The 27,934-nt window shown below is 37.5% G+C and overlaps 1 protein-coding gene across 1 annotated transcript; it reads left to right on the top strand.

The window, feature by feature from the left end:
- Positions 1-1,451: 1,451 nt before the first annotated feature.
- On the top strand, positions 1,452-27,520 carry LOC113406770 (28S ribosomal protein S31, mitochondrial-like; the record flags this gene model as incomplete). Its single annotated transcript, XM_026653435.1, has 6 exons — positions 1,452-1,801; positions 3,959-4,117; positions 12,539-12,685; positions 16,010-16,086; positions 21,091-21,234; positions 26,641-27,520. Coding segments are annotated over 6 exons (1,143 nt in total), but the record flags the coding sequence as incomplete, so codon positions are not given.
- Between the last annotated feature and the right edge of the window lie 414 nt (positions 27,521-27,934).

The following is a 27,934-nucleotide window of genomic DNA, read 5'->3' as shown; positions in this document are numbered from 1 at the left end:
ATAGTTGTGGGTGAGGACAAAGTCACAGAGTTCAGCCACCAGGTTAGCTGTGACATTATCGGGGATACTGTTCCTGATAGCTTGTAGTCCATCTTTGTGTGGAATATTGGTGTAGAGGGCTTCTACGTCCATAGTGGCCAGGATGGTGTTTTCTGGAAGTAAGAAAGTATCATGTCTCTTTTTCTAACTTGTAATGCCAAACTGCTATATGTATTTGTGGTCTCATCAGCACTTAAAATGTGTGTGGGGGAGCAATAAAGCAATACTGTCTGTTGGTACAGATGTATGCTCAAAGCATTGGATAAAAATGAACATGGTTTGGAAACTAGTATATTTTACAGGGCACTGGAAACATTTAATCGCTTCCAATAAGAATTATATATTGTGTGTGTGTGTGTGTGTGTGTGTGTATATATATAAACTTCAGAACTGCCTGTTTTCTGTCTTGAATGAACTACACAAGCAAGGTAGCCTAATAATAGAAGGATATCCTCTTTTTGTACAGTTTTGAATGTTTAGAGGGTATTAATGCAAAGTATATAATATAGTAGTTATTGTAGGTGGCTACAGCTTTCCCATGTTCATGTCTAAACTGCTCCTAATGCTTCATGCAGGGAGCAAATAATTACTTCCAATAAGTAATGTAAAATGAGCTGATGGGAAAAGATGCTTTTTGGGGAAAAATTATGGAGAGACTGAATTGTAGTGGATAATAGCAAAGTCTGCTCAGTGTAAGTCAGAAGGCTTTCCATAGCCTCCTTAATTAATGGGGTTGTGAAGTGTTACTTAGTTTTTTTTTTTTTTTTTGTTCACAACATGCTTTTTTTCACTGATGGTGTTGGTTTATGCCTGTTTAATTTTCTTTGTAGTATACTAATGTTTGGAACATATGTAGGTGCTTTTAAGCAGTCCATGAAGACTTACTTTGTACTGTTGCTATGATTGCTCTGCTTAATATGTCAAAATGCTGAGACTGAAAATGTTGAGTGAGTGTGAAAAATATTCTGATGGATATGCGTGGCGTTTGTATTAGTCTTTTGTTTTCCTAGAGCTCTAATGTGTTTACCTATCAGACCTTAGTGGCTGATTTTTCTGGTAAGGTTCTGAAGTTATCTGGTTTTCCAGTAGCCTTAACAAAGGCACAAGGTCACATGACTGTTAGAAGGTCACGGACTGTTACAAGGCATACCTCAGCCCAAAACGAAGCCCACAGTTTGTCATAGCTATCAACTTCTTGTGGGGATTCCAACATCCTAGCATACTGTTTAGTGCAGAAAGTTACTTGTTGCCTTTTGATTCAGTTCATTCATGGAGAAAAGAAAGCTGTTTACGTTATATTACAGAAACCATAAAGAGTAAATGGTTTGTTAGACCTGCCTTCAGAGTAAAATTGTACATTTAAGTTACCCAGTTCAGTTTGTGCAAAATTAGGCCCAGTCAGTTATGACTAACCAAAGCAGTTATGTGTAACTTATACCTTTTCCCTTCCTATCTTGTCTAGTAAAACACAAAAGTGCTTTAGCACTAGCACTGGGTTCTACAACAAAGAAGATGAATCTGCCACTTCTACAGACAGTAGTGCTGAGAAGGCTTCAGAGAATCAGGAGAAGGCAACACCAGGAAATTCAAAGAAGAATACGTTGAACATTATTAGTGAAATGAAAGTAGAATTAAGTTCAAAGAAGAAGTTCCAATTACTAAAAAAACTGAAGAGCAAGAAGCAAACCAAGGACCAGCCAGAAAGTTTGGAGAGTGCAAGTAGCATGTTTCAGAAAGCTACAGCAGACAGTAAAGCTAAGAGGTAAAATGCAATATGCACAGTTCAAGTGTTTCTTCTTTGAAGTGGATTCTATTAATCTCTAGAACAAAATAGTATCATAAAATGTCTTTTTCTTTTGTATAGAAAATAATCCTCTATGGGAACAGTCCTTTTGCTAATTATACAACTGTACCCTGCAAAAAGCAATAACAAATGGAATGGTTGCATTAAGCGTGTATATTTACTACATGCTTGTATTCCTGGAATTGAAGCCTCAAAATTAAATGTTACTAGCTGTCCACAGACAATCAATTTAAGGGGAGTGAGAGAATTTGCACTTTGAAATGCCATTACTCAGTTATGAGAAAATAAAATCTGGGAAAAGGAAAAAGTTATTTCCTTTTAATTGCCTCTCTCTGTACACAATTGATCATATACAGCTAACTTATTAAAAATGTAAATATGCAGCTAAACTCCGTTGTTTAATTACAGTCTCAGAAAATCTTTCCTCTGAATAAGGGCATACTTACAGAAATGTATACTCCTGGGGGAATTCTGCACCCTGCGGGGGGCACAGAATTCATACCTTCCACAGATTTCTTGGCTCCCCTGTAGAAAAATGGGGGAACCAAGAAATCTGTGAGGAACACATGCCCCTTCTGCAGCAGCCCGGGCATGTCTGCTGGGAGCAGCTGGCAGCAGATCACCGAGGGGAGGAGGGAGGCTGGGCGTGCTTGTGTGCATCCGTGGAGAGACATTAAGGGGGTGGGGCTGGGCTCCTGCCTTAATGTGAATGAGTGATTGAGACTCAGGGCATGTCTTCATCGGCAACTTTAAAGCGCTGCCACGGTAGTGCTTTAATGTGGGTTGTGTAGTCATGGCATAGCGCTGGGACAGAGCTCTTTTAAAAAAAACATCCCCACGAGCACAGCTCCCAGTGCTGGTGCACTGTCTACACTGGCACTTTGCAGAGCTGAACCTTGCAGCGCTCTGGGGTGTGTTTTTTTCACACCTCTGAGCGAAAAAGTTGCAGCGCTGTAAAGTGCCAGTGGAGACAAGGCTTCACTCTGTCCCTCTGGTTGCTGTTGCTGCATCCTGGGCTTGGAAGGAGGCATAGGGCTGTGTGAAGCAGGCTCTGTCCCTGAGGCAGAGCAGAAATTTAACAACTAAATGGGCAAGCTGCTAATGTTCCCATTGTTAATTAATTGTTCCCATTAGTCAATTAAGGCTCCTTTATCTTGCCAGAGTGATGTAAAGGAACCTTATTGCAAATGACAGTAATGGAATCCTCAGCTAGGAAGGTCTATGTGCTTTCTAACTCTTTTTCCTGTGCCAGAGAGGCACAATGGGGTTAGATTACCACTCGGGATCTGTTTTACTTACCCATTTAAAAAAAATGCCAGACAATGATTAGCAAAACTATGACTTTCGTATGTGAAAGTCTGAGCAATTTAAAGCAACAGTCTACTTTACAGACCACCAAAATAAAAGTAATGTAATTTAAATGAAAATCCAGGATTATAACTGGAATGCAGGGTCTTGGTTACCAAGTATTTGTAACTTAACTTTCATGTGTTTAGAAAATGCTGAACTGTTGCTGTGGTTTTATTTATTTATTTATTTATTTATTGGTATGGTAGTTTAAGTAAATTACCAAAATAAGTGAAACTGGTGTGATTATATTGTGTTATTTTGAGAAATAAAATACACAGAATTTTGGATTTTTTGGTGCAGAATTCCCCCAGGAGTAAATATATTGTCACTATCTATTGGGATAATGCTTAACAAAGGGAAATCTTTACACCTAAACCTAGTGGTTAAAATCATGCCAAATTGTTAAAGGAACAGTAGTCGTAGTTAAATCATACCCATGTACGATCCCATGAGACAGATGTGGGGAAAAAAAGGGTTTTTGTCAGTGACATTCATATCTCAGTAGCAATCTTTTATACGCTTATTTTCAGGAGGAACAGTTGATTGGTAGCTGTGCCTTAATGATTGCTTTATTTTCTTAATGATTGCACCCAACCTCTGGCAGTTTTGTGCAGCAAGAGACAAACTTGGGCCTCTTCCTTGATAGCATATAACTATTACCTTTAATAAGACATAAAATAACCAGTTACAATAAAAAATGGCTTGTGAAATAATGACGCATAAGACCTTGATTTTTATGTTTTTCACCTCTGTTATCTCTTACAGGAGCAAGCCTCTCAATCCAGAATTGGTGGAAGCTGCCTCTGCTGTTGCATCTTCCTTACCTTTTGACAGAAAACGGACAGTATCAGATTTACTTGCACAACTAAGGAAGCATGAAGAAGCCACTGATGCACAGAAAAGAGGGGAAACAACTAACATAAGGTCTGTAGATTGAATTCAGAGTAGCAGCCGTGTTAGTCTGTATCCGCAAAAAGAACAGGAGTACTTGTGGCACCTTAGAGACTAACAAATTTATTAGAGCATAAGCTACAGCCCACGAAAGCTTATGCTCTAATAAATTTGTTAGTCTCTAAGGTGCCACGAGTACTCCTGTTCTTTTTGTAGATTGAATATTCCCCAATAGTGCTGGAGCCTCTAATATTACACTGTCAAATGTAAGGTGATTGAAGACTTGATATCAGAAAAACTGCTCTAAAAAGATATGCTTGAGTATGTTATCCTTCTTTAAACAGCTAATAACTGAAGTGCAGTTAGTCTGTTTGTACTAAATTCCTTCTGTAACTTTCGAGCTATCCAGCTTGCATCCTTCCTCTAGAGCAGCCTTTCAAAATTCTCGTGCCTATTTTCCCTTGGTCGATCAGTCAAAGTATCAGAAGATTTATTTTTTGTCATCTTCATCAACCATCACCGAGATAGAAAGTCTGAAAGTTCATCTATGTGGACTGGTAAATTTTAATGGCTGTGTTTGAAAGCTGCACTAAGTCAAGCAACCTCTATTTACAGTCCCACCCTACCCTTAAAAAAATTTCCAGGCAGCCCAATAAACTCATCCCTTGACACAGTTCCCTTTTTTTTTTTAATGTGGCTTCCGGCCAGGCAAACAACACTTATTTGGAAACTGTGAAGGAATTGTGTATACTGCCCTTCTGTTTGGTGATGACTAAAGACAGGCTGCTGACTTCTGCTACTTTCAATGTAGCAGCTCAGAAAATGCTGAATATAAAGCAGAAAACTGGATCTTCAGCAACTGAGAATGTAGAAGCCTGTAATTATGCAGGTTGGCAGTAACAAACTACAAGTAGCTTATAGATTTATTTTTAATATGTCACATGAAAATAGCTAGATTTGGAGAAATTTCAGATAACGAATTAACTGGTAAAGTGATAGGAAATGTGGATTCATAAGACTGATGAAAAGTTATTTGTGGGGTTTTATAAGGATTAGTTATAGGGCCTTTTGTGTTCAGGAAATATACCGATGAGTAGCGGAGAAAGTAACCAACACCATTAATATTTGCTGCTGATACATGCTATTTCCATCGGTGAAAACTAAGGAGGATTGTGACACAGTCTAGATCAGGGGTAGGCAACCTATGGCACGTGCTGAAGGCAGCACACGAGCTGATTGTCGGTGGCACTCACACTGCCCGGGGTCTGGCCACCAGTCCGGGGGCTCTGCATTTTAATTTAATTTTAAATGTGAAGCTTCTTAAACATTTTAAAAACCTTATTTACTTTACATACAACAATAGTTTAGTTATATATTATAGACTTATAGAAAGAGCCTTTCTAAAAACGTTAAAATGTATTACTGGCACGCGAAACCTCAAATCAGAGTGAATAAATGGAGACTCGGCACACCACTTCTGAAAGGTTGCTGACCCCTGGTCTAAATGGTTACAAATAAACGAAATGGTGGGGAAGCACAATGGTAGATGAATGTTAACTTTGTTAAATATAAAGTAATGCATATTCTTGAGAGAGTGTCTGTGGGAAAGAGAGAAACTATGTAACCTTCCCATACAGGTGGATGAATTCGTAATTCTCAGTCAAGAGAGATAGGGGTTATTGTGGACAAGTAAATGAAGTTCTCTTTCCAGAAGCTTAGAAGCTGGGTGCTTTTAAAAAAAAGTGGTAATGCACAATGGTATACATATCCCTGGAGTAATATGTTCAGTTTAAGTCTTCTCCTCTCAACAGAAATATAAAACATTCAGAGAGGGTTGATAGAAATGGTTAGAGATGCTGTGGGTATTGCATACTTTTGGATTATTTAAGTCTGTGGTTTTCAACCTTTTTTCATTTGCAGACCCCTAAAAAAATTTCAGATGCAGGTGTGGACCAGTGTTCTCTCTCATTTTTCCCATGCATGTACAGAATGAATTTTGTTATGTGCATCACATCACCTCCATATTGATGCACATAAGAAAATTCATGGGGTGGCGATGGGGCTGAGGGGTTTGGAGTGTGTGAGTGGGGCTCAGGGCTGGGGCAGATGATTTGGGTGCGGGGCAGGGGGTTTGAGGGCTCTGGGGTGGGGCTGGGGCAGAGGGTTCGGGAGTGAGGGGCTTGAGGGCTCCGGCTGGGGGTGTGGGCTCTCGGGTGAGGCCAGGGATAAGGGGTTTGGGGCGATAGGACCCCCTGCAGCAGCACCTGGGCTGGGGTGGGGAGAGGCGCCTCTCCCCCAGCTGTGGCAGGTCCATGCCAGGGCTGCGGGAGGGTTGCCTTTCCCCCAACCACAGCAAGTTGGGGCAGGTCCGTGCTGGGGCCGGCGGAGACAGGCGCCTCTCCCCGCAGCGTCAGGTCCATCCTGGGAGAGGGGCATCTCTCCCCGCCCCAGCCCTGAGCCTCTGCGTGGGGCTTAATAGGCAACTGCGCAGCTTAGAGCGAACTTAGGTGTGGACCCCTTTGGGAAATCTTTGTCATAGTCTGTGGACCCCCAAGGATCCATGAACCATAGCTTGAAAACCATTGATTTAGGTGAAGGAGTTAGAGGAGACTTGACTGAGCTGTGTAAAAACTGATCATTTTCTCCATTTAGTTCTTATGTAGCCTTAAGGAAAGGCTAAAGGAAATACTCTAAGTTAAGATGAACAAACAGGGCAATATTTCTTCCTATTTTGTATAGTGAACATGTGGAATTCACTGCTGCTGGAGGTTGGGGCAAAGTTTGTGGCTGGATTTGAATGGATTATTAATTGCTTGCAACTAGGGCTTGATTAAATTTACCAGACACCTACTAGCCAGTGATAGATTTGAAAGAAGCCCCACAAGTAAGACTGAGCCCTGGTGAGAAGCCCAGCACTCCTTGCTACAAGCTGCTGGGAAGGATACTTGTTCCTTGGTCCCTGTTTGAGGAGGTTCTGTGTTTAGCATACAAGCTGTACTACCCTCCACCTACTGGAAAGGAGAGGGAACTTGGTCTTTACTCCTCATTCAAGGACCTCTGGCGTCCCTAAGTGGGTAGGGTGTTTGCTCTTCCTTCCAGGAGCTGAGAAGTAGTAGTTCTACTGTACCATTCCATGGTTTTTAGAATCCCTGCTGTTCCCAAGTAATAGTTCCAGACCTTGCTGTTCTGCTGCTCATAGCTTTCCCAAGTAGCAGCAGCAACATGAATTTGACAGTTTCCCTCCCTCCTACAGAGTTCTGAATAGAAGCAGTGAAAACTAACTAGAATCTAGATAATTACAGTCTGCTGCAGCTTAGTTTAACTAGGAATTATCAGAGGCACCAGAACAGTCTGTGGTTTGGAAGACACTGCTATTTTAGTGAGCATTTCATTCACATTTGTAAGGTTAACTTCACAATCATTATTATTATTATTATTTATATTACTTTCTTTGCAGTGGCATCTAGAGAGGTCAGGCCTCAATGTGCTAGATACTATATATACACAGGATGAAAAGTTGGTTTCTGCCTCAGAGACTTTGCAGTCTAAGTAAAAGGGTTTGAAACAGTTTTTTTTAAATGAAAGCTTGAATCCTGCAGAAATTGAGAGCTGAGGTCCCCACATTGACCAGTGAAAGCGCTGTACTCATTCATAAGTGGATTTTTCAAGCCCTGCTTACCACTGTGTAAGAGAACTCATTATTTTGTTCCGTGTGGGTTCAGAAGACATGGTTTTCCTCCCCCACCCCACATATTCAGAGTTGTACAATTGGTGCATCGTGTCTGGATTACCATTCTTTGAAGCATCATGTACTGTTCGCTTCTGAGACAGGATACTGGACTAAATGGACCACTGGTCTGAGACAGTAGATATTTTATGTAAAACTCTCAGAGATAGATTTAAATAACTGAAATACACAAGCATAAGAACCGTACAATATAACATTGTTACTATAAATCAGAATATTATTCAGATTTACGAGGTGATATTAAATGATAATAAAGATATTATAATTATAGCCAAGAAGTCTTAGCTTATATTGTGCTTTGCATACAGTCTGCCCTCTGGATGTCACTGTTGTACAGTCTTCTCCCATCATTTTGTTTTGTAGACGTATTGAGGACAGCATGTTCACTAGAAGGGGGAAAAAATTAATGATACAGGATTTTATTTTTTTTAGTGCGGGAAGAAGTTTTGCTTAATGGAAATTACAACACTACCACAGGAAAATAAATTCAGCAATATTAAAAGTTAGAATTAAATCAACAGAAGGAAAGGAATTCCGAGCTAAAGCTAAAATGCACCCTGAATTCTCCTTCTCTTGTTTTTTTAACCCATGTAGTGCACTAGATCATTCCTGTTCAGATATATCTGCAGTACTTACACACAGTGGGTTAAATGGGGGATGGAGTTTGTTGGAAATCTGACATTCCTTGTTGTGGAAGCAAGTCAGGCCATAAATATCTTTCTGGTTTTGTTTTTGGTTAATTTCTTGTTTCTTTCTCAATGTGTTAGAGGAAATGTGTGTAGGATGAACAACATGATCGGCATAATACCATGCAATCACTTGTTTTAAAAACTATTATGAAAACATATTTGCTCACCTTTCACGCACCAGTGACAAAACATTAGGACCCGGCCATCCAAAATTGTGACACTGTGGACTGTGTGTGTTAGATGCCCAGCATAGCCAGAAGAAAGTTTGGCCAGTTGTGCAGAACCTCAAAGAGAACTGCTCAGAGGGAGTGTGATCGCCATATAGTACAACAATATTCTATCGTTTTAGTGTGGTTGCCAAGTAAAACAGTTGGGCTGGGCAGTCTGTGACTTTGCTTCTGGCAAGGGGCAGACTGCATGATGCTAGTCAGACCCTCAGAAAACCAGTGAAGTCTATGGATCATCTCTAGCTCATAAATGCCAAGAATAACATTAACAGAAAATAATTACTAAAATGAGAGAGATCCAGAGGAACTGAAGTTCTTTTGTTAATGTCAAATTTAAAATTAACCTTAGAAAATCAAGATTCTGAACATTTTAGGGCATCTTTTTGTTGTAAGTAGTTATTTTGAAGAACTCTTCTGATTTAAACCATCCAAAAGAGAGTGTTTAAATATATGCTTTATGACACTCTTCAAGCATTGCAACAGTGGGAATATATATATATTGCATTTAGGTATCCAAAGCTTTCTTTTTGACCTAATTTGTTTCTGTTTTTTTTATACCACAGCTGTTCCCTTGAAAAGAGGCTTTTATCTCTTAAAGCTCACGCACTGTAGTTTAACTGATTTTTATCGTTCTCACTTGCACTGTCCCAAAATCTAATAATGACTTTTGGCTTTTAACAGTCCTTCTCCCTAAAGGCATAGACACAACTTTATATCTAAAGAGTTTTATCTAAAGAGTTCTGTCACCATAACTACAATCCTTGTTGAGGGTAGTAATCGGTGAGAATTGACACACATATATGGCCAAGATTCTCCAACTTTTATCAAAATAATAATTATTAATAAGGTGTTGCCTTTAGCTCTCATGCTCTGACAATATTGAAGGGGGCAGGGGGGGAACAACAGCAGCCCAGAACAGTCATTAGTTTTCCCACGTCCCGTTAGGACATCATCTGGCCAAGGCCTGCCAGACCTTCCTAAACCAAAGACCTGACTGGAGCTCCCTAACTTCAAGAGAGAGACAAATCTGTGATCCCATGCAAACTACTACTTGCTGAACCTTTCATTAAAAGTTCAGGTGCTCTTACAAATCTTAACCATTAGCATGGGAAGGTGCGTGATGGCAAACTTCTAGTTTCTTAATCAAAATGTTGTGCAGTACCAAGAGGACGTCTAAATGTATTCTGTTGACACTTTCTTTTTCACCCAAACTTGTAATTTCATATAAAAAAGAAAAATCAAGTTAATTTGACAAGATCTATTTTCCATAAACCCTTGTTGAATGGCATTATTTATATTACCTTCCTTTAATTCTTGATTAATCAAGTCCATTATCAGTCATTCCCGTATTTTGGCCAGGATCTATTTCAGGCTGACAGACCTATAATTACCTGGTTCATCCTATATACCCTTTTTAAATACTGGCACAATGTTAGCTTACCTTTCTTCTAGAACTTTCCCAGTGTTCCAAAAGTTACTGAAAATTAACATTAGCAGACCAGGGAGCTCCTCAGTCAGTTACTTTAAAATCTCTGATGCAAGTTATTTGAACCTGTTGATCTAAAAAATCTAACTTTTAGTAGCTGTTGTTTCACATCCTCCTTAGCTACTGTTGGAATGAAAAGTATTCCATCATCATGACATAACTACATCATCTGGCTTTTTCTCAAATACAGAACTTCTGCCTTTTCTGGATTATCATTAAGGCCGCGATTCTTTCAAGGAGGTCCCAGAAGTCACGGATTCTGGGACCTCCATGACTTCTGCAGCAGCTGGTGGGGCTGACCCTGTGGCCGCCCACACTTGCTCGGGCAGCCTCTCGCCCGGAGTTGCCGTAGCGCTGACAGGGCCCCGGGCTGACCCCCACCTGGAGTCTCTCTCTCTCCTCTTGCCTCCCGGTCAGGAGCAGCAACCGCATCTGCTGGAGCACCCTCCACAGAGCAGCAGCAGCGTCCACTAGAGCGCCCCCCCCCCCAGCACCTAAGATTTAGTTAGGGGTATTTATAGAACAAGTCATGGGCCGGGACTTTTTCTTTATTGCCTGGGACCTATCCATAACTTTTACTAAAAATACCCGTGACTAAATCATAGTCTTTAATTATCATTGACAAGTCTACCATTTCCATATGATTCGTATTTATGACTATCAACTTCACCTTTCTTACATTTGTTATATCTGTTTATTATTTTTGTATAGCTACTTTCACTTCTCCACTAAATCAGGTTGGTGTTTGAACCAGTTTGGCCTTTTTTCTCACTTGTGGAATGTGTCTTTTTTGGCACCTAGTAAAATGTTCTTAAATAATTCTCAATACCCATTTACATTTTTCTGTTTAAAGTCTTCCTCTCAACTGATTTGGCTTGTAACTATTTTCAACTTTGTGAAATTGGCCCTTTTAAAGTACCAAGTATATACCAACTGTTACTTGTATGGACTTTATTCTGTTTGCACATAAATTGTGATAAAGTTATGATCACTTGTACTTAAGCTACCACTAGTTTTTTAGTTCTGTGATCAGTTCCTGAATGTCAAGGTGATGTCTAATATAGAATGCCCCTGTGTTGAATTTAACACTTCTTGAGTTAAGAAATTGCCATCTGAAATATTTAGAAATTCTGAGGACGTTTTAGTAGTTGAAGCGTGAGACCTCCGGTGTAAGTTGCTCAGATTGAAGTCCCCCAGGATAGTGCATTTTTCCCTCACATTGTAGATAGGAGCATAAGGAGATGGTCGTCCTGTTCTCTGGTGTGATTTGGTGGACTGTAGCAGACACAGAGTAGTACCCATCTTGTTTTTTATCTCTCAGTACATTGATCAAGATGGTTTTCTTCTGTCAGTGACACAGAAACAGGTAGTGCCATTTTTGACATAGAGTGCCTTCCTCCATCCCTTTTGCCAACTCGATCCTTCCTAAATTGGTTTTATCCATCAATTTTTTTTTTTTTAACATTCCAATAGTGCAAATCTATCCACTAGGTTTCAGCAATCCCAACTAGATTGAATTTTTCCTTTTAGATGAACAATTCCAATTCCTTTTGTTTATTATCCTGGGTGTATAGGCAATTAAAGAATTTCTTTTTTTCACATTCCTTGGTGCATTGATTGATTAACTTTGTTCTCAACATCTTGATATTCTGTTAAATGACTGCTCATTAGTTTCCGCTTTTCACCCTCTACTTTTTTGTTATTTTAGTACCCTTCTGACTACTCTAGCCAGCCATTCCCCTAGGAAATTGGTTCCCCTGCTGTGGAGATGGAAGCCATCCAAACTATACAGCCCCTTTTCCCCATAGAAGGTGAACCAGTGTTCCTCACATTAAATCCCTCTATCTCCAAGCACAGGATCTGTAGCTATGGTCTTTGAAACTCCCGTTTGCTGCACTTGTTTGCATTAATGTCTAGTGCTTTCTCTGAACATAGTATATGGCAGCATGAAATAAACTAAAAATATTTCAATTTGCAATTCAAAGAATGTTCATCATTGGATTTTCTCTTCAAGGAGTGCAGTAACTGGCATATGTTTGCTAAATTGAAATAATGTTTTTGTTAAATTTAGAAAATAATAGGTAAGTGGGATTTTCTTTATTCTAAAAAAACAAGACTTGCATATTCCATGACTTCAGAATGTCAACGGATGTTTTGTGGAGATGTCTAGTTCTTTCATATAGTTTGTGCAATATAGGCTTATGAAAACAATTGGGAATAATTTGCCTTATTAAAACGTAACTAAGCATGCTACCTTTTCATACTGTGGAATTTTCATTGTTCTACTTGTCTTTTTGATGTCAGCAACGTTATTGCAGACATGAAGATTGGGAAACGCCGTCTCAACCGTGGTGTATCCAGGCCATCCAGTCAGATTTCATTTGATGATGATGATGTGCAAGGTGACATGCTTCAAAGAGGTATCCGGTCTGAATTTGCTGGAAGTAAAAGGTACTCTCTACTTGCCTGTTTTCTCTTCGTGCTCCTTCCCACAATAAAATATTGACCAGTTAAGTTTTTAAATTCTAGTAATAAAGAAACACCAACTATACTCCATAACTTCAAAGCTAAAGAGCTCTCCATGAGTTTCTATATCTTCCACAAAAATGCTCTGATTCCACATTCCATATAGATGTAGAAATACAGGATACTGTAGGAAACAAAAGAAAATGTATTTCTAACACTATAAGTAGTTTTTTTCCAAACATAGCATTAAAGTAGATTAGTGTAAGAACATAGTTAATTGTAATAAGCTGATCAAAGTAAATGCACTTTTTTTAGTATTAAACCTGATTGTTGCAAATGTTTGCTAGTATATAATCTACTTTTTGACTTCACTGTTTGAGTGTTTTTTGAATGTATCACTTATGCACAATATTTTTACATCTCATTCTCTATCATGTTAGGGGGGTGGGGAAAAAGCTTTAAAGTGCTACTGTCATTTGAAGGAAAACTTAGAAAAATGGTCTGTGTAAAAATATTTCACCAGTTGAGTTTTTTTCTTCTTCTTTTTGCTAAGGAAAATAGGAACTTTGCACCTGAGTCATTTCTTGAGTTTACTGTCGCCTCAGGCATCAAAATTGGCTACCATGGAACTAATGATTTAAAATGGTGACTTGAGAATTCTCCCTGAAAATGGCAACACCTTTTGCTATTTTTTTTTTAATTAACCCAGGCTATTTTTACTCAGTTAAGAGAGCACCCTTACTTTGTTGTACTGTAATTAGCTGGTGTCTCATCCGGTATTCTGTCTCTAAAACACAGCCTATGTGGCATCCTCACAGTCACTTGTCTTAGGATATTCTCCCCACATTTCTATTCCGAATAAGATTATTTCCTTTTAAAATTAACTAAATCTGACTTTAAGTGGAGTTAGTGGGTTAGAAGTTGAGAGAACCATGTTTATTGGCATATATGTGGGAAATTTGGAAGGCAGGATTTGCATAACTGAGAAATAAACATTCCTGGGTCAGTAGCTGTACAATATCCTTGCATTCCTTGGCTGAAATGGATTTATTTCAGTATATCAGAAAATTATGATTTTAAGTGAGGAACAAACGGGAGCATATGAATTCTTAAGCTATGTAGATCATACTGTAAAAACCAAAAGGAGCAATATTCACAGTTATATCATCAGAAAACATCTGTAGATGCTGAAATGTTTCTAAGTAATATGATTTTTTCTGATTTTGGCAATTGTCTTATGTAGGAGTTAGAAAAGTATCTTGAAGGCAGAGTTCCACATAGTTGGGAACAGTACATAATGGCTCCACTTCTCAACCCCCAAAATGCAGCAAGTCATGGAGAGGGGATAGACAAGGCTGAGACTGGAGAACAGGGAACTGAACAAGGGAAGAGAATGAGCCCTCATTGACTTGTACGGAAACTTTTGTCCCAAGGTTTTCAGTGTTCTTGGGGAGCTGTAAATGATGCCAATGTAAGGAGCAGAATAACTAAATGCATTGTGAATTTTGAAATGGTTCAGTAGCCTGTTACCTTTAGGCTGAGGATATTAATTCATCCTAGGCTGGTAGAGACTGAAAGTCATTTCAGTATGACAGTGACGGTACTTGAGTGGATCTCAATAGTATTTGATTTTGTTTGTTTGGCAAAAATTGTTGCAACATGTAAATAAGTAATGTAAACTAAAAGCCACTTAGAATATAGACAATAAAAACAGCTGATATAGAATTGGTCAAACACCTTACAATATTTTAATAAAAGGCAAGTAAAATATGTTTTGCAATGCATTTGAAAAGATTCCCTTCCTGTCACCAATTATATGAGAGTTCTCTGACCCTCTTAGGTAATGAGGTTATGTTTAGTGTAAAAGTCTTGGTGTAGTTATATGAACTGTTCATTATGCAGATTTCAACTACCAGTCTCAAAGTTCAAATTTTCTCCTGTGGCTATAAAATTCTAATAGTCAAATATACCCTGTAATTAGTGTTCCTAGGGAAGGTTAGGAGAAAATGATGAAATGGTTAAATTGGGTTGGCAGATCTCAACAAAATGGGTGATGCTGCTTTATAGTAACTTGAACTAGTAACTTTATACGCAAGTGTTTTGTTCCAAATCCTGCCTACATCTGCTGCTAACATTATTGGAAGTTATGAACGGATAGGAAAATGTAATCCCAAATCTGTTTAAATTCCACATTCTTCTGAGACTGTGTAATTATATTAGTCTCTTTCTGAAATAGATCCAGGGTAGCTACGTTAGTAATATGTAATATGACAAGATCAGGTTTGCCATAGTAGTTGTGGCCTTCAGAAATCTGCTGGAAAGCAGAGGGATGAAATTTAAGGGCAGGAAAGGCAAGTGTTGCTTGGGCAACAATGAATATGTAATAACACAAACGAAGAACACTAGAATTTCATTAGAAATGTACCCAAACAGGAAAGGTTAAATGATTAAAGGAATTATTTGTTCTAAATTACAATAAACTTATTTTCTTGTTTATTTTTTATTTATCTGAAAATTCACTTTGACTGGTTGAGGGGAGAAGACCAGCTGTTTGAGTTTTTAATTTATAATCCAAATATTAGTTTGTCTGCTCTTATTAAAGATATGTTTGCTTGTTGAATATCTTTCTTTTTTGAATAAAGAATCCTATTAAGTGTGAAGCTGATCTTTTGCGAAAAAAAGATCCAAATATATTTTACTATCCAGAAGAGAGCCCCGAAATGACAGACTGTTTAGACTATAGCTTATCACAACAGTTTGAGTGTTAGTCATGTGGCAGAGAGGAAAGGGCGGATACATAATCTTCCAAAAAGGCTGTTTACTTCATAAATCAGGGCTAGTTTGGTTTAGCTGTTGTCTTTTTTTTCCTGAATTGTGAAATATTTTGTGTAGTAGAACAAAAGCATAAAAAAACCCCAAGAAATGCACTTTCTAAGAACTATCTGTTACTAAAGTACCATGGACTGATAGCATTTGACTTTATTAAGGTTTCTAAATATATAAATAGGAATAAATCAAATTAAAATAATAGCAATTATGCTAATTACCTCACTGGAAAGTGTGTTGGGAACCTGGCTCCAGTGCTTCATTAATTGCATTATGGAGCAGTAACTCAAATGCAATGATTTGTCTTTTGGTTACCAAGTCTAAAGACTTAGTATAATGGTAAATATGTTGGTATTTTTTGTTTCCAGGAGATGGTTGACTTTCGCTCTAGAGTTTAATGAGCATATTCTGTGTTTTGTAAACCTAATTTTAAACTGGCTGTGTTGTGAAATATCAAATATCATTTGTCTTCTTTGTTTATAGAAGAGGGCTTCACCTGGGAAGGAGGCTTAACATTTTCCCTGTTTCTCCCATTGTTACAGAAGGGACACCTGAAGCAGGTTAGTGGAAAAGCAACAAAAAAAACCCAAATGGAGGAAATTCTTCAAAAAATAGAGAAGTTCGCTCTGTCATGGAAGAGAGAGGTTGGCTGCTAGCTTGCTGGTTTCAAACCTGGTCATAAATTGATGTGTGGTCTAAATCTGGTCATTGGTAGGCAAGACTTCTACACAGTGTTATGGAATAATAGTTTTTGATCCTGTATCAATCAGGACTAATGTACACTAACAGTTATGTGGTAAAGCTGACCTGTTGCCACTGTTGTCGGTGTTTCTTCCATGAGCACTAAAATTCCCCTGAATTTTCTCAGTAGCAAATGTATACTTGGTTTACCCTAGTTCTTAGTGGGCATTTGTCCGTATTGCAAAACCATTGCACTAGATCTTGCTCTGAAGAGGCTTGAGACTACAGTCACAGGGGAAATTGGATAGGATTGAAGTGTACTGTCAAAACTCTGAGAACCTTACTGTGACTTCCTGGATAAACTATGCCTAGTTTTACCTGGTGTAGATAATCCCTCACTTGCATGAACTTCAGACACATACAGAAATCTTATTTAAACAGCTATGCAGGGTCAGGCCTGACTGGTGCATGGATGGGATACCCTTCAAAAAATGAAAGCCAGAGTGGGTGTATGATTTAGGGGTTAAAGCTGATGACTGGCTTTCCCCACTGTCATACTATGTGACTATGGTCAAATCACTTAAGTTGTCTCTAAGTTTCCCTTTCTGTAAATGGGTACAGTAATGCCTTGTAGGCAATGAATCAGAATTCACTGATTTTTATAAAATACTCTGCAATGCAACAGTGCCTTTTTTCCCAAAGGAATTCAAAGTGTTATAATAAAGTGTAAAACTAGAGGCTGCAGAAATAGTGTTGGTGATTCAGTAGATGGCATTCTTCTCTGCGGATTAGTAAAGAGCCCATTTCAGGGTTAGTGGTTTTGTTTTTAGGTTTTTTTTTTAAGACGAGGAGTTTTAGTTCAACTGCTTTGGCCAGCTTCTAGTTTGGGTAATTTTGTCTCCATTAATTTCTCCCTGCAGTTTCAATTGTGTAGCTTATTTATTTCCTGTACTAAAATGTCACATAGTGCCGTTTCATAAATTCTAAGGCCAAAAGGGACCATTGTGATCATCTAATCTGATCTCATGTATATTACAGTCCATACATAGAACTGCCCCAAAATAATTCATAGATATTTTAGAAAAACATCCAATCTTGATTTAAAAACTGTCAGTGATGGTGAATCCACCATGACCCAGGGTAAACTGTTCTAATGGTTAATTACTCTAACCGTTAACAATTTACACCTTATTTTCAGTCTGAATTTGTCCAGTTTCAATTTCCTGTCATTGGATCATGTTATACCTTTCTCTGCTAGATTGAAGAGCCCATTATTAAATATTTGTTCCCCACGTAGATACTTAGTCACTCCTTCACCTTCTGTTTGTTCACTTGAACAGATTGAACTCTTTGAGTCTATCACTAGAAGGCATGTTGTCTAATCCTTTAATCCTTCTTGTGACTATTCTCTGAACCCTCTCCAATTTATCAACATTCTTCTTGAATTGTGGACACCAATATTCGAGCAGCAGTTGCACCCGTGTCCAATACAGAGGTAAAATAACCTCTCTGCTCCTACTTGAGATTCTACTGTATATGCACCCCGGAATTGCATTAGCTGTTTTTGGCCCCAACATCACACTAGAAGCTTATGTTCAGCTGATTATCCACCAGGATCCCCAAATCTTTTTCAGACATAGGACTTCCCAGGTGAGTGTTCCATATTGTCAAGCAACTGCTGATTTTACTGAATGTAGTCACCTCTGGGATGGAATGTGAGCACTGTTTAACAGAATACTGCAATTATCTCCTTTAGGAATCAAATTAGTATATATGTAAGATTATTAGGTTTTTAAAAATCAGCCTATTTTTACCATATTGCACATTCTGATTTTCTATATATACTTTTAAATTACCCTTCCAAAAATACAGATTCAGATGGCTAAATTTCGGATTGAATCAAGCATGGTTAGGCATAATGACTGGTGTTTATAGTTGTTTTTATAAGTATTGAACTTATAACTTTGAACTAGCTTGTACACAGCCCTATAAAAAGCAGAACTGCAAATGTTATTGATACTATTTAAAGACCCACATACTATTTATGTATACCCTAATTTATAAATAGACCGTAGCACAAGTAAAACTTGAAGAAAGCAAGTGAACTTTATGGGATTTGCCTTAAGATATCAACAAGGATGCCTCTTTCAGTTTTTAACAGCATTTCCTGGTCTAATTCCCAGTAGCATTGAGGAAAGCTACAATAAATTTCAAGCCAGAAGCCATATTACACAACTGTTCTGACTAAAAGTCTCATTGCAAAACAGTTTTTTCCTTAATAGCAGGAAATACCAATAAGATATTTGATTCCTTAAGTTATTTCCCCTTGTTTTCTTGTTAGTTTATATTAGTGCAGATATTGAACTAAAATGTTGTTTAAACCCACTATGAATGCAAGTTCCTTGTTTTGTGTTGAATATTTATTTTGAAATCCTGAGTATTAAGTGGAAAATCAAGGGAAAACTGTTTAAAGGCTGTTAAATCTATAGAGAAAGGAGCATTTTACACTATGCTGTTTTCTGTTCCATAAAGGTAAACGTAAGGTTGTTTTGCATCCAGCAGACACACCATGCTTGTAAACTTAAACTCTGGGCCGTCTTTTTAAAGAAGATTGATTAGTAGAAAATTATCAGAATATAATACTTAAAGGATAAAGTAGAAGCAATGATTCCTTTATAATTAATGTTGTAACTTGATTTCCATTACATCTTTTTTTGGGTATCCTTCTAACATCTCCAAACGAAAGAATATTTACATGAAAATGGGTAACTGATGGGTATGGCTGAGGCAGAATTTTTCTGCCAAGTATGAATTAATTTGAACAAGGGTTTTCTAATTTACCACCCTCAAAATAGAAATGTTCTCCAGAGTGAAAAAGTCTGTGTGAGTCTGCCATTTTTGTAGCAAAGGAAAGAAAGAGAGAACTTAGTTTACTGGATTCAACTAGTTGATGTGGTCCACAAGACCAAAGATTAGTTCATTAGTTTTAAACTACTAACATTTGAAATAATAAATGTCAGAATGGCTGTGACCCATAAACTATGTGACTTCTGAAGACTTAAGCTTTCATTTTAGGAAACTCCAGCTTTCTTTCTTGCAAAGACAAACATAAAAATGTAAACCCATCGCAAGGGAGGCATTTCAATGGAAAGGGATAAATTTTCCACTTAAACCCTAAGTTAATTAGACAAACCATTATTAAATTGGGACACATTTTTTGAAAAAAAAGTCTTCACAGTTAAAAATTATTGTAAGGCAGTTTTGCCTGATCTCTGCTTCCAAATACCATGCATCGTCTCGCTCTCATGTAGTGGACCGTCATCTGTTGTAGATGGGCAATGGCTTGTTTTGTGTGCCTGAGAATGAAAAGAAATTAAGCAGGAAGGAATGTGTCAATGAGTGTAAACGCTGGGTGAGATGAGCACTGAATTGGCCTGCTGCAGGTTATGTAAATGTTAGACATGAAGCCAAGAGATGACTAAATGAATAGGACTCATAACATATAATGCTTTGGCCAAATTCCAAGGATGATGGTGGGTTGGGTGAGCTATCGAGGGAATACTAGAATATTTTAGAAAGGATTGTTTAATGGAAAAGATGAATGGAGGGTTTTTTTTAAGCACTTATGAAAGCAAAGTAAACTGTCTGAAGAAGTAACTGCCTCAAAATCTTTTAAGAGATTGCTTGAGAAAATGCAAAATTAATAATTTTTATATATAATCTATAAAAATTTGCATATAGTATGTAATATATATATATATATAAAATGTGTGTGTTAAATACTATATGCAAATATATATATTAAATACTATTTTACAGCACTTCACAGTTGAGGTAGAAAGACGTGGGCCTAATTTTTCAAAAGTGACCAGTGATTTTGGCTGTCTCCTTTTTTGGGTGTCCAGCATGAGACATCTGAAAGAGTCAGACCCCTTTAAATCATGTCAAATTGGACACCCAAAAACTCTAGTAGCTTCTGAAAACTTAGGCCATAGTCCCGGTCTCAAAGAGTTTGCAATGTAATCTTAGATAGCGTGATGCGATGACTGACTGGGGGATGACAAACACAGAGGGGACAGGGTGTGGGAGGATGAGCATTATAGTGATATAAGTTACCCAGATCAGTCATGTGCATGTCCTTGAGTATAGTTCATATTTTTTTTATCATTTAATATTAATGATGACAGTCTCATTTATTGTGGGCATAATGAAAGATGTGAGTTTTGAGATTATTTAAGGTATATTCCATGAAAGAGGACCCCATTTATCTCACTATCTTAAATGTTAAGTCAGGATTTCTCAATCTTGTATGCTAGATTATTGACTCTGGCATCCAAAAATCTCAACTGGCAGAAAAGCTGGGCCACCAAACAAGATGGGCGAGGTTTATAGTAAACAATTGGGAACATTTGCAGATGTGGGCTGCCTTGCTGAATGAGAGCATAATAATGAAATACCAGGAAATCCCTTAGAGTAAACAAGGTCCTCTTGTCTTTAATAAAGAGTACATAGACCAAGTTCAGAATTTGATGAGTTAAATATAAAAACTTGTGACTAACAAAAAGCAGCCAAAAAGTGTCAAAAACAGAAACTGTCACACAATGGAAAAAGTTAATTCCTATTCTTAATGTTTGGGAAAGGGGTTGAAATAATTTAGCTGCAATTTTGACAGGTCAGTAGGCTAGTTTAATAGTCCTTTGAGGATTCAGTGGGCTTTCATTGCAAAAGCACAACATGAAATATGGTATTAATAGCTACAACTTAAAATATGTATGTGTGAAAGGACCAGCCTTCATTAAGTTTGATAATCTTAAACAAAATATGCATAAATCAATAATTCTCTGGCAAACTGACGGGTCTGGGCTATTTTTTTTCTTATTTAGAGTCTTCACCTACACTCTGGGATCTGGAATTTGCTAATCAGATTGCAGCAGTAAATCAAAAGCCACCTCGGAATGGTTTTGAAGAGATGATCCAGTGGACAAAAGAGGGAAAACTGTGGGAGTTCCCTATTAATAATGAAGCGGGTAAGTGTACTGTAGCTTTTGTGGTCTCTTTATATTTGTAGAGAATGAGAGCACCAACACCAATGCTTCAGAGTTTGAATAATGTATTTCAGGGATGCCTACACATACAATAGTTTACTAATGCTTTTGCTCAAGTAAGCAACTTTAAGCTGTCCTAAATTAGTGAAGCCTCAGATGAAGACATCCTGGAAATTTTGCTATTAGATCCTAATCAAAACTTTAAGGAAAACAGTTTAAATATTAAAATGAGTTGGGGAAGAAGCATGATGAAGTTGTGATCACTGAACAGGTCTAGAGCTGTGGCTTGAAATTGCTTAAATCCAACCAAGCTTGCTGGTTCTCAGTAGGGTTTTGTAGCTAGAGAGTTTCTGCTACTTCTATAGACACTCTAAAGCTAACAAACCAAATATAAAAAGGAAACTAACCCCACAAATCATTTACATTTTGATATAGTTTAAATGCTTTCATTGGAGTTTACCCCAGATCCAACCCCCAAGAGGTCACCCAGCTACATAACATACTACCTCTTACTATGGCATTTGGCTTACAGATTGATATAATAAGCCATAAAGCCAGTGTCTTTATTAAGATCATGGTTTTTAGTGTCTAGTGAAGTTATGGATATCTCCACTGCTACGATGTTCATCACCTCCCTCAACACAGCTTTCAAGATCCAGGGATCCTACACATGCCTAACATATGTGGTGTACATCATCCAATGCACTTACATAGGAAAATATTAAGACAAAAACACCCTATCACCTGTGGGTGAACACTTTTCACAATGTGATCACTCTATATCTCACCTCTCAGTCCTCATCCTCAAAGGAGACATTAAAAACTATGGTCTTAATAAAGCACTGGATTTATGGCTTGTTACAACAATCTGTATCCCACTAACTCCCCTTCTTCTCCTATTACTACAGGGGTATTAACTCGCCACTTCATCTTGAATGGTCCCTTAGAATATGTACTAAATACTTACACTAAACTATCTGTTCAGTCTTGTATTTAGCTGTGACACACTCAGTGCCTTTCCCAGACCTGAGGAAGAGCTCTGTGGCGCTCAAAAAGCTTGTCTCTCTCACCAAGATATATTGCCTCACCCACCTTGTCACTCTAATATCCTGGAACCGACATGGCTACAGCAACACTGCATACAACAATTTACTGAATATTACAGTCAGGTTGTTCCCTTAGGCCTGTCGTTTCATAAGCAAAATCAAAGTCACAACATTGAGCCGCTCCAACTGTCTTACTGGCTGGACATACATTATACAGTACATAAGTAACCCCCTCCTTTTTTATAGAAGTATCTATATGTGAAGTTAAAGAACATCATGGATGGAAGAGGAAATGCAGATATACAGAAAGTGTGTGAACATTCTTTAGATAGGGTTTTAATAACTGTGGAAAGTTTGGCAGTGGTCTTAAATCATTAAACACATAACAGGTTGGTTTCTGGAGGCGATACTCCTTGAAAATCTGCCATTCTGTATAAAGTTGTAAATTGCATAATGTGGTTGAGCTGTTTCTTAATGTTCTCATCCTGTTTTGGTGGTTTCTTAGAATTTAATCACTGCTTCTATGATAATCAATCTGTTGTGCGCTAATCCAAATATATACTAGTCGTGTTTTTGCAATCTTATAATCACTGTGGCCAATGGCATTTCTGGTGTTGTAATGTGGCGGGAACCCTGCTGTCTGGGGGTAGTGAATTAGCAAGGAGTCTTCACGTATAGTTAAGCAAGGATCTTTATTGACTTGTCCACAAAAATTAGTCATGTGGAAAATGCCAACAGAGAGCTCCAAAATTTATCACAGCTCGGGTTGCAAAAATCAGGCCAATAAATTCCATCCTATCAAAGCCCCAACTCTGTTTAACGGTCATTAATCACATCAGGTACATCAAAGTGAAATAGAAGGCTTGGGGAAACTCATTAAGTTGTACCAAATTTGTTGTAATTCTAACAGCCTTACAGAAAAGTGGCACTCATTACCAGTTCTAATTCTAGATTTTGTATCCCTGTCTCTTCAATAGCAGCACCTTCCATTACCTAGTTCTGTACCAAGAAATAGAGGTTTCCTTTTATATACCATAAGCCTGTGGTTATACATTTTAATTTTGCTTAGGACTGTATCTGTTGTGAGAACAGATGTTTAACTTGGAGCACTATAAAGGTACCCCAGTTCTTAAACTTTTAAATAAAATATAGATAGGAAAGAAAAAATATGCAATTACTTTTTCCAACATCCTTCTCAAGCATCCATGTCCCTTTTTAAAATGGCTTGAGCTGTAGTCCATGCCTTGATCACATGACTTCTGAATAATTCACTGGGTAAATAGGAGAAAACACATCTTGGTTCTCTCCCATATACAAGTGCCTCATTTTGAAGAACCAATACTTCTGGATCATTGGTGCTTCAAGGGTTGCCACTGTTGTAGTGATAGGGTTAAAGGAAATCTTTGCAAACATGTAATTGCATCTGGCAGCTTCTATATGCAAAAGTTCCACCAGTCATATGTTAGCTGTTTCAGTAATTCTCTTAAATGGTTTTGGCTCAACTAAATACCAAACTGTGAAGCTAGCACATATTTCTTCTACTTCCTTCCTAAATTGCAAGTGTTCATGTTTTGGGGTTAGGAAGGAGCACTACTACTAGAGAGAAATAGAAATTATTTAATAATAAAAAAAAGGCAGAAAAGGGCAAAAAATGTTGGCCAGCATTTTTAAGATCTGAAAAACTTATTTGCCCGTTTCCAAAACTCTGATTAGGTTTAATATCTATACTTGGAACTAGTGACTATATAACCCTACCAAAAGTACCCTTAAACTTCTGTGGAAAGCTACTCATTTGGTGTATAGAACACAGAGGACTTACAATGAGAACATTTTATTTTGTGTTTATATAGCGCTTAGCACAATGGGGTCCTCGCCCATGACTAGGGCTCATAGACACTACAATAATACAAATACATAATAAAAATAATAATAGTCACTGCCTCCCTATTTCACTGTTGCATTGTTCAGATTCTTTTAATAGCAAATCAGTCAATTTCTCTCAGACTTTTATGACCAACAGATTACAGGAATATTTTAAGGAGGACCCTAGAATCACGAACAATAACTATCAGGATTTCCTGATTCAGGAAACCACAAAATATTGGGGGAGAAAATGGGAATTGGAACCCATTGTTGTGATAATTGGAGGATTCCTAGTATTCACAAAGTGGATTTAAGTTTCCAAGCCCAGCGGAAATATGCCTTTTAAAGCCAATATGATCAGTGAAGAAAATGTTAGCTTCTGGGAAGAGGGAAACATCTGGTTTCTTTTTCAAGGACAAGGGAGATAAAGGTGATGGGTAGCTGGTATTGATAAACACTGCACATATTACTGATGATGCAGTGTAGGAAAATAGACATCCTTTTCCAGCTTCTTCAGGAATTGCAGTGTCTGAAGGAAAAACAGAAAAGAAACCATGGTAACTTTGCGAGTATGGTGTACAAGTTGAGAGATACTTCCATGCTACAGTGCTGGGCTGCTGGAGGTTTGGAAGAAGCTGACATGCCATTAATCCTTGCACTAATATGTCTGTCTCTATTATCTCACTTTCATTTTGATGATTAAGGTTATTGCCAAATGTGTCACATCCTGGTTAGTATCAAAATAATTTTGCATTCATTCCTGTGTTTTATTACCTGGAAGTATTTACCTGCAATATAGTCAATCCTTTCCGATAATGCAGAGAGTTTTCTTTACTACAAATATAAGAAAGAATGAATGTAAGCCTACAAATAGTACAAATTCCAGTCTTCAATATTATGTTCTACTAAGATGGCATGCACCAAACTAATGTGCTAATGTACAGAGATGTTTTTTCATCATAGGTCACTCTAGTTCAAAGGGTTAGGTGTATTGGAATCACTTAAATACTTTTAAATGATCTCTTCTAGTGTGGGAAACTGTAGTGCTTATTCACAGCTATGTGAAGGACTAATAACGCTCATAATAAGTGATGTGCAAGCTTCCACAAATAACTCTGCCAGTATCTCTGTTATTACAGTACTGGTCATTGGCATAAACATTTTGGGCTTAATTTTGTCAAATTGTTGGGTTTGGAATGTAGGCAAATATCTACTAGATCTTTAACTTAAGACCAATGGACTTGACTACACTTTTTGTTTGTTTTTTGAACTATCTTGTTCATCTATAAACAAACATTTTACTGTTCTGTAGTCTTTACAAATGTATAGTTAATTTTATACCTTATCAAATAATTGCATTAATTAGTGACAGGTGTTTTTTTATCAACTGAAGGGGGGGAAAAATCTCCGTGCAGTCACAGACCCCAGTCTGTCTTGATTTCTGGATTGGTAATATGGCCAAATCTCATGGTATTTCTGAGACAACCCCTTTTTTTCTATACATATTTGAGTTTGTAGACCTCAAGATCTTAGTTTGATTTGTATGTCCTTTGAACACTAGTGTCAAAATATAGAGCAGAAACCAGTGAAATCCACTGGAAAGAGGACTGAAATCACTACTTGATTGATCTGAGGCATTTTTGGTGAAAGGTCTGTAACAAACCACTATGCCACCTAGCTCTGAGATGGAGTGCTTTTTAATGTAATATTTTTGCATTCATCACTGCTAAAGATAACATCTGACAAAACTTGCAAAATCTTACAATTGTGTGTACCTCGATCTATTCGTATTTTTATGATGACAAAAGTCTGGAAAGGGTTAAAAAAAGTGTTTAAAAACATTCCCTGTTTCAAATTTAATAGTAAAATACCTAAAATTGTGAAATATAATGAACATATAAGCATGGAACTCATTCAAATAACAAATACTTTCAAAGGAAGGCTTGTTCAGTTTGTACAACCTTGTTTTTTTTTCTTTAAACCATTTTGCAAAGTTATGCAACCAGTATATTTCTTATTACAAGTAAATACTCAATTCAGTCTTTAAAAAATATTGCTAGCAGCCCAGCTTTCATAGCCCATAACAAACCAGAGTTTGCATGTAATGGAAGAAAACAGGGTTTTTTGGTAAGAAAATGGATTTCAGAGTCAGGCTTCAATGGCATTACCAAATATGAAATATAGGTAAAAATTGCCCTCTTAAAGAGAAACATAAAATGAAAATAAAGAGTTGTGGATGTTGGCATGACATCTTGTGCACTGAAATCTTTCCTATTTGGGGAGAACAGGGGTCAAAGTGTGTGTTGTTGGACCTCACCACAGTCCCCTTCCATTCCACTGCAGTTTATTTTTTTTTGGGTACAGCACTGAACTATTAATTCTACCAACTAGAAGGAGTTTACATGCAAGACTTAGTGAACACACACAAGACAAACTGAAATTATGATGATATAACCGTGTTTTGCAATTCACCTTGTAGGTATTGAAGATGATGTGGAATTTCATGAACATATCTTTCTGGATAAATACCTAGAAGACTTTACCAAGCAAGGACCTATTCGCCACTTCATGGAACTAGTGACCTGCGGGCTTTCCAAGAACCCATATCTAAGTGTTAAACAAAAAGCTGAGCATATTGAATGGTTCCAGAATTACTTCCAGGAAAAGGAGGAACTTCTTAAGGAGATTGATGATCATAAGAAAGAAACAGACCTTAGTCTTGAAAGGAAGAGTCTATCAGAGTAACAAGTAGTCACTTTAAAAAAACCCATTGTGTCAATGCATAGTAAAACATTATAAACACCTGATTTGAAAGATGTAATTGTATGAACTTTTTAAAAAAAGCTAAAATTTGCCACTCTTCTGTTAATTTGTATACACAAAATGGAGGGAATGGTCTGCAACTCATAGACTGTACATAGCAAAAATGTCATTAATTCTGCAGTACAAATTCCCTGATTGACCATTTAATTCATTTTAAGCCTAACCAAAATAACCAGTAAGTAGATTTCTCAGAATGGTCTTTATTTTACTGGTTTCTGCTGAATGCATTTTGGAATTTGATATGGTCACAGAATCTAGAGATGAAAAAAGGCCAGTAATGTTGTTGATTCCACCCCCCCTGCCAAATCAGGATTGTTCCCTGTTGCATATTAATATTTTGTGTGGTTTATTTTTAAATATGCTAATTGCTGGTGGGTGATTCCACTGTTTCCCTTGAGAGACTGTGTTCTGTTGCCTAATCTGGTTTACCATTAAGAAGTGGTTTTATTTTTTTTTAACCTTCTTTCCTCTCCAGAATTCCCTCCCTTCTGCTCTCTGCAGCACTTTTATTATATTAAAATATTTTACATACATAATGGTAATGTACATATGGTATATTGTCAAACAGCCTCTCCTGCACTCTGCTCTTTATCGCACAGTTACTTCTAACATCCCAAACTTGAGCAGCTTCAAACACCTGTCATTGGGAAAAAAAATAATAAAAAAATCAGCCTGCCACAAAAATGCCCTGGAACATGTAATTTAATCCCCACAATCAAACTGGATCAGAGCAGGCAATATTCAATCCTACTCCAGTATCTGGATTAAGTTCTGTTTATCTCCTGCCCTACAGGGTTAGAAATGGGAGGTTCAGATCTTATCAAGAGGTACAGAGTTCTATTACTTTCTTGTTTTATAACCTTGTCTTCTGCTCTGTTGTACTATATTCTGTGGTGCTCAGATGTTCATGAATTAAGTTCCATGTTTTCTCTTAGATGATTCATGTTTGC

Source organism: Terrapene carolina, unplaced genomic scaffold, assembly GCF_002925995.2.
Source record: "Terrapene carolina triunguis isolate 2854851 unplaced genomic scaffold, T_m_triunguis-2.0 Scaffold139, whole genome shotgun sequence".
NCBI classification, from domain to species: domain Eukaryota; kingdom Metazoa; phylum Chordata; order Testudines; family Emydidae; genus Terrapene; species Terrapene triunguis.
The sequence above is the reverse complement of the archived record's forward strand: the minus strand, read 5'-3'. Positions and strand labels throughout refer to the sequence as shown.